The sequence below is a fragment of the Nicotiana attenuata genome, unplaced genomic scaffold, assembly GCF_001879085.1.
Source record: "Nicotiana attenuata strain UT unplaced genomic scaffold, NIATTr2, whole genome shotgun sequence".
NCBI lineage: Eukaryota > Viridiplantae > Streptophyta > Magnoliopsida > Solanales > Solanaceae > Nicotiana > Nicotiana attenuata.
Window position 1 is genome coordinate 39,325 of NW_017674411.1, and position 14,275 is coordinate 53,599.

General features: G+C 38.1%; 1 protein-coding gene across 1 annotated transcript; it reads left to right on the top strand.

Moving 5' to 3' along the window:
* The first annotated feature begins 2,303 nt into the window (after nucleotides 1-2,303).
* On the top strand, nucleotides 2,304-2,750 carry LOC109218614 (proline-rich antigen homolog). Its single transcript, XM_019382990.1, has one exon. It carries the CDS (start codon nucleotides 2,304-2,306, stop codon nucleotides 2,748-2,750), a length of 447 nt encoding a protein of 148 aa, XP_019238535.1.
* Nucleotides 2,751-14,275: the final 11,525 nt, after the last annotated feature.

Below are 14,275 nucleotides of genomic sequence, written 5' to 3' on the forward strand. Positions count from 1 at the left end.
ATATAAGCAGACAACTAAGAATCTAAGATCTTTAAATAACACAAAATCAAAGTGCAATAATAAACCAAAAAAGACATTAAAAAGAAAAAATAAAGCAAGCTAGTAAGAGAATCTGCAATAGAAAGCTAGCTGATAAACCCGCTCATATTTAGCTAAATATATCATGGATTAATAATTAAGGAATCTCATAAATTATCTTGTTAATTTGTGCATTTAAAACTTTTGAAAGTTAAAAGTATAATATTGAATAAGATTATTGGTGTAGTAGTCTTGTATATTTTTTTAAAGTGAAACGATCTATGTTATATCCAAGAACCCGTAAATCTTCTTTCTTAAATCTTTTTATTCTTCTTTTATCTATTTTTTTAATTATTTATATATAATTTATGTGCAAGACGTATACGAAGTGATATTTTAATAATCTCTAAATATTATAACTTTCTACATGGCTCAAATAGGAAAATAAATTAATAAGAAAAATTTTAATTAATTTTAAGCTCTTAAACATTCAAATAATAATTAAATAACTATTAAATCAACAAAAGTAAGTTGTAGAAAATTTTCAACGCGTAACCCATGAGCACGTTTCCTTATTTACTTAACATGTTATGGTGACGGCTAAAAATTAGGACTTTCTTACTTATTTCAATAAGGAAATATTTTAATGCCCAAAATTTTAGGTGAGTTAAATACACTAAATATTAGAGAAAGTAATTTAAATTACAATTGTATCCAACATGAAATTAATTTTTAGAGGGTAAAAAAGGCGAACGATATTTCGCTAAGGGCCTTCGTGCTTTTAATATAATTATAGATAAAAATAATATAGTGTGTATTTTAGATTGATAGATGAACGTAGTGTATATTTTGAAATAATAGATAGACACAATAGGGATAATTTGACCTTTTTTCGTATTTTTGTTAATATCTCCATTCTGGATCCATATTTTGTTTTCCTGCCTGTTAGTGTCAGCCGAAATTCCCGAAGTAAATATTTAGAAGTTCAAATTCGGTAAAAACTTACCCGCACCGGGTGTTTACACCAAACCAATAGATATATGACATGTGTGTTGCATATGGACTTCAATCATTTAACCATGGTAAATTACATGCATTCTCATCTAATTAAATTAATTAACCATAGTGAGTTAATATAGTTTGGTGTAAACACCCGGTGTAGGTAAGTATTTACCGTTCAAACTCCACATTGATGCTTGTTCTAATTTGTTTGGTATAATTCAACTTGGCGTGAAATTTAACAAAAACATAAAAAATTATAACTTGCGGTTTTAAATACACTCTATTTATATGGTTATAAAACTTTCAAAATGTATGGTTTTAAGCATGTCATAATATTTATATGGCTATAGAAGCTTCTCATTAAGGCTAAATGAGAAGTTTGAAGTTAATTGCTTCCAAATATAAAAATGTGTCATTTTTTTTAGAACTAATTAATAAAGAAATAATGACAAACAAATTAGAACAGAGGAATAAATAAATTGCTTAGTCAACTTGGACTTGGTGAATACATAGAATAATTTTTTCAATAATATGTACTACTTATTTACCTTCATATTTTTCTCTATTCCTGTGGGATGCCTATAGAGAGGAATATGCGGCTAAACCTAAGTTAAGCAAAAAGGTAAATCTCCAAACACATTGCTAAGGTATGCTTAGCCAAGAATGAAAAAATATGCACTAGTTGTTTTCTGCTAATAGGTGCTACCTATACTTACACTTGCTAACTACTTGTATACAATTTTTATGAACTTCAAAACCAAGTTTTCAAACTCAATATCTTTTGGAAACTTCAACAAAAATGCCAAGTTTCATTCCATTTTGTAGTAGTAGTAGACAATTTGAATTTAGTCAGCTGATTCATAGTATGTTCCTTTTTTAGGGTTTTCACTTTTTGCTTGTGTTAGCTGTAAAGACATGTACAAATGAAATTGCTGATCTAGTAGCCTCTAGATCACTTTTGTTTAATGACATGTAAAAATGAAACTGCTGACCTTATAATATCACTTCTATTTTAGCTGATGTACATTTCCCACTTTGTTTTCCTTGTCTGTGTATGAGAAATCCATGCAAACAGAGTCAAACTAGTTTCATCATCAACACCTTGAATTTGCCACATTTGCTAGCTATGTGGCATGGTTTTGCTTTGATGTGTCACTTGATACATGATTTCAGTCCTCAAAACCATGAGAGAACCAAACATAAAAAAAGAGAGATCATCTATATTCTTTTAGCTTTAGCTACTTCTTCTCTATCAAAGTTGTCTAGGAATTGGAAAATCAAGAATGGCTCAAGAAAAAGTGAAGTTTCTTCTAGGTTTTTGGTTGCTCATACTCTACTTTTTCTCAAGTGTTTTTGGTAGCAATAATACTCAAGATAATACTATTCAAGATACTTATGGAGATGGCACATCACCACAAAATGCTTGTACAAATTGTACAATTTGTCCATATCCTTGCCACCCCCAACAACCACCCCCACCCCCTTCTGGTTACCAAAGCTATGGTGTTCCACCACCACCTTCTGGTGTTTCACCACCACCACCACCACCACCTAGTACTGGTTATGGAAATTGCCCGCCGGCTACTCCTGTTGTTCCGTGCTGTCCAGTACAGTATAACTATGGACCTCCCCCTCCTTATTACTATACTGGTTCATCAACCAAGCTTTTTGCTTGTGAATGGATTTCTGCTATTTTTTCCTTTTTCTCCATTATGTTCTTTGCGATTTGAAGCTTGAAGAGGATTTCCAGTTCTAAAGCTCATGAATGCTTTCATATGGACTATGGTAAGACAGTAGAGATATTCCTCTCTTGTTGAGGAAGATATCAGTTTGGTGAAATATCTAACGTCTTGTTACAAAAGTCAATATTTCTTATTTTCAAGAACATTTCTTTGTTGTGGGCAAGTTATATTGAACTATATATGGTTTAATACTTTAATTTCTTTTATGTATCCTTTTATTTGCGCTATGGTATATTTCATGTCTCAACTGTTTAGTAGTTTGGCTAGGGGTGCCCTATTAATGTGCTTGGAGCTTCCCTATACCCCTACAAAGTCTGCATGCTTTTGTTGGTGGAGATCGATCAGGACCAACCCAATCAGTAATAGCGCCTTTCACAACTCAACAGACCATGGACATTCAACAAACAAATGTTGGATGTCACATAGACAACAGCTAACATTATTCCCATTCTTATATCAATCTATCTTTGGTTAGTAGCTTGCCATCTCCACCTTGATATTGTGAAGCTTCTTCCAGTTTAATTTCCAACTGCACAGGATGATATTACTAGTAAGTCACAACATTTAAATATGCAATGAAACATCGAATATGTTATTTATAACCTTACTCAAGTAATTGTGAGAGAGGCAAGCATTGTGAGTGGAGCGATTTGGTAACGAAACTACATTCACTTTCCATAATTGACAAAAGGTTCTTCGTGCACTTGGCCTGTTAATCGCAGCCTATCAATTCGTTCCACAAGTATATACTTTTCTCTTTGCCTTTTTCTTTTTGGTTCATTTCTCCGAAACTATGAGCCTGGAATGTTGCAAGTCGTAATACAAGGACACAGCAAAAACAACACAATACAGAAATCATAATAAGTTTGATAAAAGCCAAATCAAACTAAGTTTATAATAGATTGATAAATTAGATTAATATCATTATTTTTACCTAACTTGAAATAACCAATTCACCCAAAAGGAAATTCACTTATAGTATTGCCCTTACTAAACAAAATTACAAGGAATAACAATTGAAATGACATAGAAGAACTGATAAGAAGAAAGAGGTGAGAAACAGAGACCGGCATAGAAGGGGATGAGGAAATCAATGATACAGAGCAAAGATGAGAGAGAACATATTCAACATCACAATTAGCATAATCCTTCCTACTAACCCCTTGTTCCTTTCTAACCATTTGATAATGGGCCTGGATCCCAAATAAAACTCTTCAATTTTTAACTCAGCCCAATAATCCCAATTGACTCAGCCCCATTCACTTCTTCTAGACCATAGGCTCTTACGGAGTCAGCTAGGTTCACAACAATACTTCCGCCCTAAAAAAGAACCTTGTACTCAAGGTTCAAGTCAAGAATAGTATTAGCAGTGCACTACCAAATGTCTCTAGACAAAAGTGTTCTGGGAAATAGAAGGAGAATATGTGAACTATCACAACTTTGTCAACATGACATGAGATGGTGGCCACTGTAGTATTGACAACCTTTGGTCCAATGTCACCACAAATCCTAAGACAACAAGTTAGAATCTCGACAGGGATGGAGTCACACTTGACTTGAGCTTCCTAGCCAATTATCTCCAAACCAGCAGCAAGAGTAGTGATGGCTTTAAGAAGAATAATGATCATGGGGTCCTTTAACAGGGCTCTTTGTCCACATAGGATCATAGAAACTTTCGGCAACATCAAGGATAGATTGGAGGTCAAGAAATAATTTGGCTTCAAATATAACTTTGGATAATAGTTTTCCCCAAATAAAACATTGTTACATATACACCCTGATAGAAGGAGAGGAATCTGGTGTACACTTGACATATAATCACCGCCAAGAATAGATGCACATATTACGCTCACTATCCAAAGATTCGAACTCAATAGCAATGATTCAGTTGAAGTATTCTCTTTCACTATTGCACAACATAGTTCTGTAGGAAATATAAAGTTGACAAAAGCAAGGGTCACTCCTAATTGCCGTTGATGACTGCCTTGGACAGGGATGACTTCACCATTTGATATACTCTCTCCGTTCCAGTTTATGTGAACCTATTTCCTTTTTGGTCCGTTCCAAAAAGAATGACTCCTTTCTAAATTTGGAAACAATTTAGTTTGAACTTACAATTCTACCCTTAATGAGAAGATTTTATGACCATACAAATACTCTGAACCCCTTTTTAACTTGTTTAGGACCACAAATTCCAAAAGTCTTTATTTTTTCTTAAACTTCGTGCCCAGTCAAACAGGTCACATAAATTGGAACGGAGGGAGTATAATTTAAGGGTCCACCAAACTATATAGAGAACCAGGTTCACTATTAGTTCCCATAGAAACCACGCACACTGCAGTAAGTAAATGACAAGAGGAATTTTACATGAAAATTTCTCAGCTCAACGGGATTAAAAACCACGACCTACCCTTGTAGGATTTCAACTTCACTAATGAGCAATCTTTAGATTACAACCTATTGTAACCTAGGAATTAACCTCTTAATCCCTCACTAACTTGTAACAACTCTATTACAAACCGCTTTGTAATAACTTTATTACAAAGACTTTACAACTCGACTAACTCTAGCCAAAATACAAACACAAGGGTTTATGATTACAAAGGATTTCCTACACAATGCTTCTAAGCAAGCTAAGTAGGAATTAAAAGTAAGAGCTTTAACAAAGTTACAACTCAACTAAGGACATATAATAACTTGATATGGGGAACTGGTCCGTAGCAGTGTTGTTCTTTATTCTTGATGCACTTGAGAACCTTTTGGTGGATGATCAATCACTGTGTGAGTGCTTGAGTAAAATCTCTAAGTGTTCAAGTGATTTGTTTTTACCTTCCTTGATGTTAATAATGCATTTGTGACATTACTTAGAATGATGTAAGCAAGTTAGGTAAAGGGCATCCCCATAAAGTTGACTACTGCACTGTAGCGTGTGTAGGCAGCAACTTTACAGCTAGGCGGTTGACTTGTGCAGTTTTCTCGGGAACTAGTAGCTATCTGTTCCCTCTGTTGTTCCTTTGACTCTGAAGAGTTGAACTGTGTCCCCAACTGGAGAGTTGTTGATCTTTAAGTTCTTGAGGATGTGTATCAGGTTCCTCATCTAGTTCTTAACAGTAAGTTTGTTAGATCATCAAAACATAACAGGGATATACATATAACCTATCAATTTTTCCCTCTTTGATAATGACAAACTTATAATTTAAGTTCCCCCTAAAAACCAACATTTCCTGTATTCCCCCTGAATCTGCTTCCCATCCTGTTCCCCCTGAATTATTTTTCCCCTTTTGGCATCATAAAAAGACTAGTAACAGGCTTTAAGAAAAACGAAGTCTAGCTTGAGTTAACTCATGCCACTTGTGTGCAGACAACATGACTAAAAACAAAGCATAAAAGCAAGAAATATACAGCAAAAAGGAAAAAGCTTCTATTAAACAATTTGGATTTTAAGACAATGAGCAGATTCATTGTTGCTAACAACCATCCACAATTTAGAAAAAGAGAAAACGAGTACCACAAACATCATCATAAACTAGCAAAAAAAGATCAACACTTAAGACTTGACACTGAGGGGACACTGTCTAGGGGACACTGGAAGGAGAGGAATTAGAGGCAGAGGCAAAGGTTTGGAGGACTAAATCTGTTCGAGCATTCGCCGACATTTGCTCATTGAGCATTTTCTCTTTCAGGTCCTCCACCTGTTTCTTGAGCTCAACATTCTCTTTGGTCAGACGGGCAACTTCTTCGCTTTGAGAGCTACTGGAACCAGGTGCCTCCTGAAGCTGACTCAACTGACTCTCACGAATAGCATTCCTTGCTTTCAAATGCCTTATCTTAGCAGTGGCACTGTTCTGAGCGTTGATCAACTGAGAAATGGTAGAAGTGCTTCCAACTCCCCCAGCCTTATCAATGCACTCACATTCTTCGAGAGTGGACTTGTAGAAAGTTTGCTTCTTAGTGCCCACTTTAGCTTGTCCAAGAGGAACCTTGAAGTACTCAAAAACCTTGATGAGAAGGAAACCATAAGGCAACCCATGATTACCATCTTTGAACTCTGCCACTTTCTGCATGTGCTCTATCATGATCCTAGGCAAGTTTGATGGTAGTGTAGTTGTCCAGTGCTTCCATGAGAGCCAGGTCTGCACGAGAAGTAATGGATCTTCTCTCAGTATGAGGGAGCAAGACCTTGTTCACCATCTCAAATAACAATTGGTACATTGGAAGGAAGACCTTCTTCTGTACTCGTTCCCCTTGTTGGACTGCTCTATCCTTCAGGATAGCATTTCTGAAGTTTGAAGAACAAGTTCCCTGAACAGTAGACAACCCTTCAGCAGGTATACCCAGAATAGACCCTAACAAAGCAGAGTCCATTACCATATCAACTCCATTTACCAGTACGTAGATGTGATCATCCTCAACTTTGAAAAAGTTGGCATAGAAACTCTGTACTTCCTCCTCATACACTTTTGGAGCATCACTTGTGAACAGATGTGTCGAATATTAAAACTCACAAATCTCAACCAATTGTCGCATTCCAGCCTCCTCCAAAATGTCAGGGGCAAGTGTGCGGTCGCATAGCACTTTTTGATTCCTCAATTTCTCTTGCCCAGCACTCTGGGGATCACCAACTTTGGCCTTCTTGGAGGAACCAGGTTCCTCGTCAGTATCAACTTTCCTTTTTACAGATTTGCGAGCACTTTTTCCCTTCTCAACAAACTTCACAGACTCAAACTTCTCAAACATATTTTCACCTAGTTCCGCAACCACCTTGTCACCAGACTCTTCTACTAACTTTTCACTAGAGACAACATCATCAAACTTGTTCATACTGTCAGCATTCACAGAAGGTCCCTTTTTAGGCTTGGCGAGACCATGCTTCTGTGAGCGCTTTCTAGTCATGGAACCAAGTTCCTCTTCTACTTCATCATCCACAGTCACAACAGGCACTGTCTTTTCACTCACAGACTTCTCATCTTTCATCAATTTCCTTCTCCTTGAATTATCTTGGCTATTCTTAAGAGCAGACTCAAGAGCCTCCTTCTTTTGCAACCTTGTAGTAGATCGTTTAGGAGTTGACTCTTGAGCAACAACTAGTCTATGCCTATCCAAGCTAGCGATTGGCAAATCATCAGTGTCACGCCCCAACCTCGGGGAGCGCGACCGGCGCTCAACCGAGTGAACCTAGTCGAGCAAGCCTATTAGACACTTTCTACCCAAATCACTTATGGTCAAGAGGAGGCATGTTTTCATTAATTTATACAATAGGAAGAACATGTAAACAATACTAAATTGTTTCATTTGTTACGTTATTGTTAAGTTTCAAAACACACACATCCTTATGATTGAGAGAAACAAGAGTCTAAGACACAACATAAACTATTGACCTTTCCAACAACCATATACAACCCACATAGTGTCTACGGAGCCTCTAAATAAATACAAAAGAGTACTACAAAAGTGCCGGCAACAAGGCCCCGGCTATACCTTAAGTACAATACATAAGGACAAACGATGCATAACCTTAAAATGGAACGGGGCTCACCAAGACTGCTGGGAGGAGGATGTACTGCTAACGTTGATCAACACTGCCCGCTATAGAACCACCTGCATCCATTTAAGACGCAGCGCCCCCGGCAAAAGGGGCGTTAGTACCGTTGAATGGTACTAGTATGTATAACTAAACACCATCTTATTAGAATGAACAATAATATAAGAAGGAAGTAATCATAAAATCAATAAAAGCCTTAAACAATACCACAACATCAAATTAAGAATCACGTAAGCTTTCAAGTAAATTTCCATAGCTTTAGATTGGGACAACATTAATACTGTTACACCATCATCCACAATACCACCGCATTCTTACGCGGAGTCCAATCACGACCCGATCGGCTAGGTCGTCTCATTTAAGACATCAACCATAATCACAATTTCATTCTCAAATTCCAATTCTAATTTCTAGCACAATTACCACCATGTGTGTGGCATGGTGTCCGATCACGGCCCGATCGGCTAGGCCGTCTTGCTCGAGATATTACCATTTTCTATCAATCATCTCATTTCATATTTCTTTCATGTCTTTCAATTCATCGGCACTAGTGGCCACAATTGTTATATCATTCTTGGCACTTTGCCGCATTTCATAACTCAAGTTCTTTTCCATGTTCCACACTATTATCATATCAACAGCGACAAGGCCTTTCATTCAAGACTTTGATTACACACGTGATCAATTTAGAATCTAAGGCACATAGAGGCTTTTCACACAATTTGGCATAACAATCTTTATTCAAATTTGGCTTGAAGTCAAGGCATTTGTAGCGCATATTCCATATTTTTACCATATCCTCAAATGATAAGATAATCATGATGAAAGCATTGGAACACATATTGCACATATATTTCTCAACACAAGCACATTCGGAATATCAATTCCTATAATGATCAATTTGGAACTTACATTGATTGCACGAACACATGGGGTTCGATTCTAAGAAGAGGGAGTTTTAGCCATACATACGTTGCTTGAGCTTTCCTTAAAGTACTTCAACGTTCTAGAAATTCTAGCAATCCAAATCTATTTCGTGAAATAACAAAATTGAACATAAATTAGGAAGATATTCATGGTCTCGGATAATTTGAGCATATTATCAAATACTAGAAGTGCAATTTTGATTAAAAGGTTTTTCCACAAGATTTCCTTCACTTCACAACCTAATCTTTACCCATTTGAGCTCAAAAATCTTCCCACAAACCTTATTGGTACATGCATGTATAAATAATACTCTGACACCCAAGAATCATACTCCCAATCAACCATCTTCTACCCAAATTCGTAATTGAAAACTAGGGTATGGAACCTTACCTCTTAGATGAAGAACTTGAGGGATTTCTTGTTGGATTTCAAGGCTTCAGCAAGATTTTGTATGAACAATGAGCATAGGGATTCCTCCTCTCACTCTAGGGCACTTCCTCTCTCTAAAAATATCAGATATTCCCTTAAAAAATGGTCCCTTACGTCTATTTAACGAGATAGGGTCGGGTTATAAAGATAGAAAAATGGACCCTCCGAATTCCGGACTGGGCTACAGACCAGGCTAGGCACGCTCTGTAGCGAGCTACAGACCAGGCTAGGCATGCTTTGTAGCGAGCTATAGACCAGGCTTCGTGAGGGATATAACACGGTCTAGCGCGCTATAGACCTGGCCTCGCGAGGGATGTAGCACGGTCTATCGCGCTACAGACTTGGCCTCGCGAGGGATATAGCACGATCTAGCGCGCTACAAGCTGGGTGACACGAGATTGAATACTTTCAACTCCCCAACGCACTGTTCAACCCAAAAACTCCGAAAATACAATATATTAGCCTACCTAGGCACCACAAAACCTTAAATTACTTAGCGAAATTTTCCGGGGCTTTACATTCTCCCCCGCTTAGGATCATTCATCCTCGAATGAGAAGTAGAGTCCGCCCCAAACGCTTATCATAACTTTTCTCTTTTCTCACACACCTCAAACTTCCAAATTTTTTACTAACTCCCAAACTTTTTAGAAATTTCGGCCGAGTTTCCTTTGTAATTCGGCCTATCCACCTGTTCGAGAATCATTAAACCACCCTAACATCACATCCTAACAACATGTATATATATATGATCAAATGACGTACCTTAACACAAAACGACACCAATCGTGGCCTCATAAGCAACATATAACCAAAAAGGAACACCTTTACATTAACTGAACAAGTTGATACACAATTCATAGGCGACAATTTCATTGAAAGATTACATAGCTATTCTAACAAATAAGGATATTGCTTCTTCACCTCTTCCTCGGCCTCCCAAGTAGCTTCTTCAACATGTTGATTTCGCCATAGCGCTTTTACGGAGGCAATTTCTTTGTTTCTCAATTTTCGGAATTGCCCATCGAGAATGGAAACTGGAATTTCTTCATAGGTCAGTTCTTCATTAACCTCAATAGTCTCAACCGGCACAATAAGTGACGGATATCTGATTACCTTCTTCAACATAGTCATATGAAATACCGGGTGCACTAATAAAATATCAGGAGGTAAATCAAGCTTGTACGCCATCTGACCAATCCTCTGAATGATTTTGTACGGTCCGACATACCTCGTACTCAATCTCCCTTTCTTTCCAAACTGCATTATACCCTTTATGGGGGAAACCTTCAAGAATACCCAATCATCTCTTTTGAACTCCAAATCTCTACGACGAACATCCGAATAGGACTTTTGACGACTCTGAGCAGTTTCCAACCACTCCTTAATGATCTTAACCTTTTCCATAGCTTGATGCACAAGGTTTGGTCCTATCAATTCAGCTTCCCCAATCTCGAACCACCCAATGGGAGATCTACTTCTCCTACCATATAAAGCCTCGAATGGTGCCATCTGAATACTAGCATGATAATTGTTGTTGTAAGCAAATTCTAGGAGTGGCAAATGGTCATCCCAGCTACCCTTGAAGTCAAGAACACAAGCACCCAACATATCCTCTAGCGTTTGAATAGTCCGCTCTGCTTGCCCGTCGATTTGTGGATGAAAGGCTATATTACGATTCACCTGAGTACCCAAACCTTGCTGAAATTTCTTCCAAAAATTAGTTGTGAAATGTGCCCCTCGATCAGAAATGATAGAAACTGGAGTGCCATGCAACCTGACTATTTCCTTAATATACAACTGAGCATACCGTTCAGCTGTGTCGGTAGATTTAACTGGCAAGAAATGTGCTGATTTTGTGAGTCGGTCCACAATTACCCAAATTGCGTTAAACTTGTGCAGAGTGTACGACAGTCCTACCACAAAGTCCATATTAATCATTTCCTACTTCCACATTGGAATTTCTATGTTCTGTGCCAACCCACCGGGCCTTTGATGTTCGGCCTTTACTTGCTGACAATTTGGACATTTTGCCATAATGTCTGCTACATTCCTCTTCATATCGTTCCACCAGTAGACTTCCTTGAGATCATGATACATTTTTGTAGAACCTGGGTGTACAGAATACCTAGAAGTGTGAGCTTCAGCATGATTCTTTCCCGAAGATCGTCTATATTTGGAACACATAGTCGCCCATGGTACCGTAGTGTACCATCATCCATGCCAAGAGAAAAAGCTGTGGTCTTATGTCTATGAATCCCCTTCTTCAATTGTACCAACAATGGATCGTAGTATTGCTTCTCTTTGATATCCACCACAAGCAATGATTCAGCCCTGTTTTGCACAATTACCCTGCCTTTACTAGAGTCCGCAAGACGAACTCCCAAGCTAGCCAACCGATGAATGTGCCTCCAAGTGATCCAAACTACCCATAGATTTCCGGCTAAGAGCATCCGCCACGACATTGGCTTTTCCCGGGTGATATAGAATATCGATGTCGTAATCTTTGAGTAACTCCAGCTATTTTTTCTTCCTCAAATTTAGTTCTTTCTGTTTGAAAACATGTTCAAGGCTCTTATGGTCTGTGACTATATCCACATGGACCCTATACCGAGAAAGGCGCCAAATCTTTAATGCAAATATTACTGCTGCAAGTTCTAAGTCATGTGCTGCATAGTTCTTTTCATGATTCTTGAGTTGACTAGAGGCATAAATGATCACCTTACCATGTTGCACATTTAGTGAAACATCTTTATCACATTTCTCTTGCATAAGACCTCCTAGGAATTGAGTTCTACAATAATTTCCGGGATATGGTTACAATCTCCTGTGAATACTTGCAACTCGCTCTTCCAAATTCTCAACAAAAGACATTACTGAATGAGTTTTCTCATAAGACCTTCTGTTCCAATGAATAACATCTGCTAGCTTGCGCACACACCCTGATAACATCAACCTGCACGACATTGCATCAAATGTAAGGTAACATTGTACTTAGACATTTCTTAGCCAACTTTTCTCCCCGTATGCGCCTTATAGAATTCAAGAAACCGCTCTACTTCCACGGTGAACATTCTCACGATCCCTCTTTACTGTTAAACACCTCCCAAAACATATATCAACAACCTTTATATATATATAATTCAGGAAGAGTCACTGGCCCGAACAGGGCATTCTCTGAAAGTTGAGATCCTCCTCAATTCTTCAACAACAACTTTTGATTTTTCTCTTAAGTGTAAGACTTAGTCCACCTGATTCTATCCTCGATGGGTAACTCACCTCTTTCCCCATATTGTAGCTACCAATAGAGTTCCCTGATATTGCGGCTTAAGAGCTACCATGTTAAACATGTCTGGTCTGTAACGAGTATTCATCCTCTCTCAATCTGTTTCGAAACTTTCTTTTGCCCTTTGGGTAGATTGTGTTGTCTTTCCCTTTTTGATCACCCTCTGGCCTGGGCAATATGTTGGTACCATCTCTTCTTTGTAACTGGAATATCCATTTCCATTGCATTTTTCTCATAGTGCGAAGTTGATAGGCCTATTGTGCCACAACCTCCCATGAACTCGTAGTATCATTGTGCCTGGTTTGCTGAGTTTATCATACCACAATTCCAACACCAGTAGTCTCACTTTCCATCACAATATGTAGACATGAACTCTCTCTAGATCTTTTAGTTGATATTCAGTGTCACCCAAGTTAGTTGCATTACGGTTAGTTCTTTATACCTTCTATTAGCACTTGTGCTCTAAGCGAGTCCACCATTCTGATACAAACTATTTTATGATAACCACGATCATTTCAATTTATAGATTTTCTCCCTATTTCTTCTCGCCTCATTCTTCCTAGTTAGTGAATAGCCATCCACTCTTCCATATGTTACGTGGTCTTTTCCTTTAGTTGGGAATTCATCCCGCTCACCTCTTAACACTTGTTGGGATAACTGTGGGAAAGTGTGTTCATCCGCGTATCACTTAACACTTCTTTGCTTGTAAGATTCTTAAGAGCCTCTTCATCAAGTCCAAATACTCTCTTGGGTTATTATAGCATCACATTTATTTCTCCCACTCGTTCCGCCTTTCTTAACGCCTTGGAACTTTGGTTAAATCTCAAATCCATGATTGACCCATTCTAAAAACTCGCAACCTTTCAAAGCATCGGACCATTGGAACTTAACTGCTTTCTGCGTCAATTTAGTCAACGGAGAGGCAAGAGTAGAGAACCCCTCCACAAACTTCCTATAATACCCGGCTAAACCCAAGAAACTGCGAATCTGTGATGGCGTTGTAGGTCTAGGCCAATTCTTCACTTCCGCAATCTTTTGAGGATCAACCATAATTCCTTCTCTGGAGACGACATGAACCAAGAACGTGACATATTCAAGCCAAAATTCACATTTCGAAAACTTCGCATACAATTGGTGGTGATGAAGAGTCTGCAGAACCTCCCTAAGATGATCAACGTGATCCTCCCGACTTCCAGGGGAACGCCATTCCATTCAAGTTCGAGGCACATGTGGCATTAAAAGATCATTGTGGAGAAAGATACCGTCGAGCCAGATCGTGCCGGCTATGTGCACTTCTATCCGTCATGGTTGGTAGATGATATAGCGGGGGAT

Bases quoted from the DNA above. Each gene is read 5' to 3' on its own strand.
- LOC109218614 (XM_019382990.1), top strand. From the start codon at position 2,304: ATGGCTCAAGAAAAAGTGAAGTTTCTTCTAGGTTTTTGGTTGCTCATA.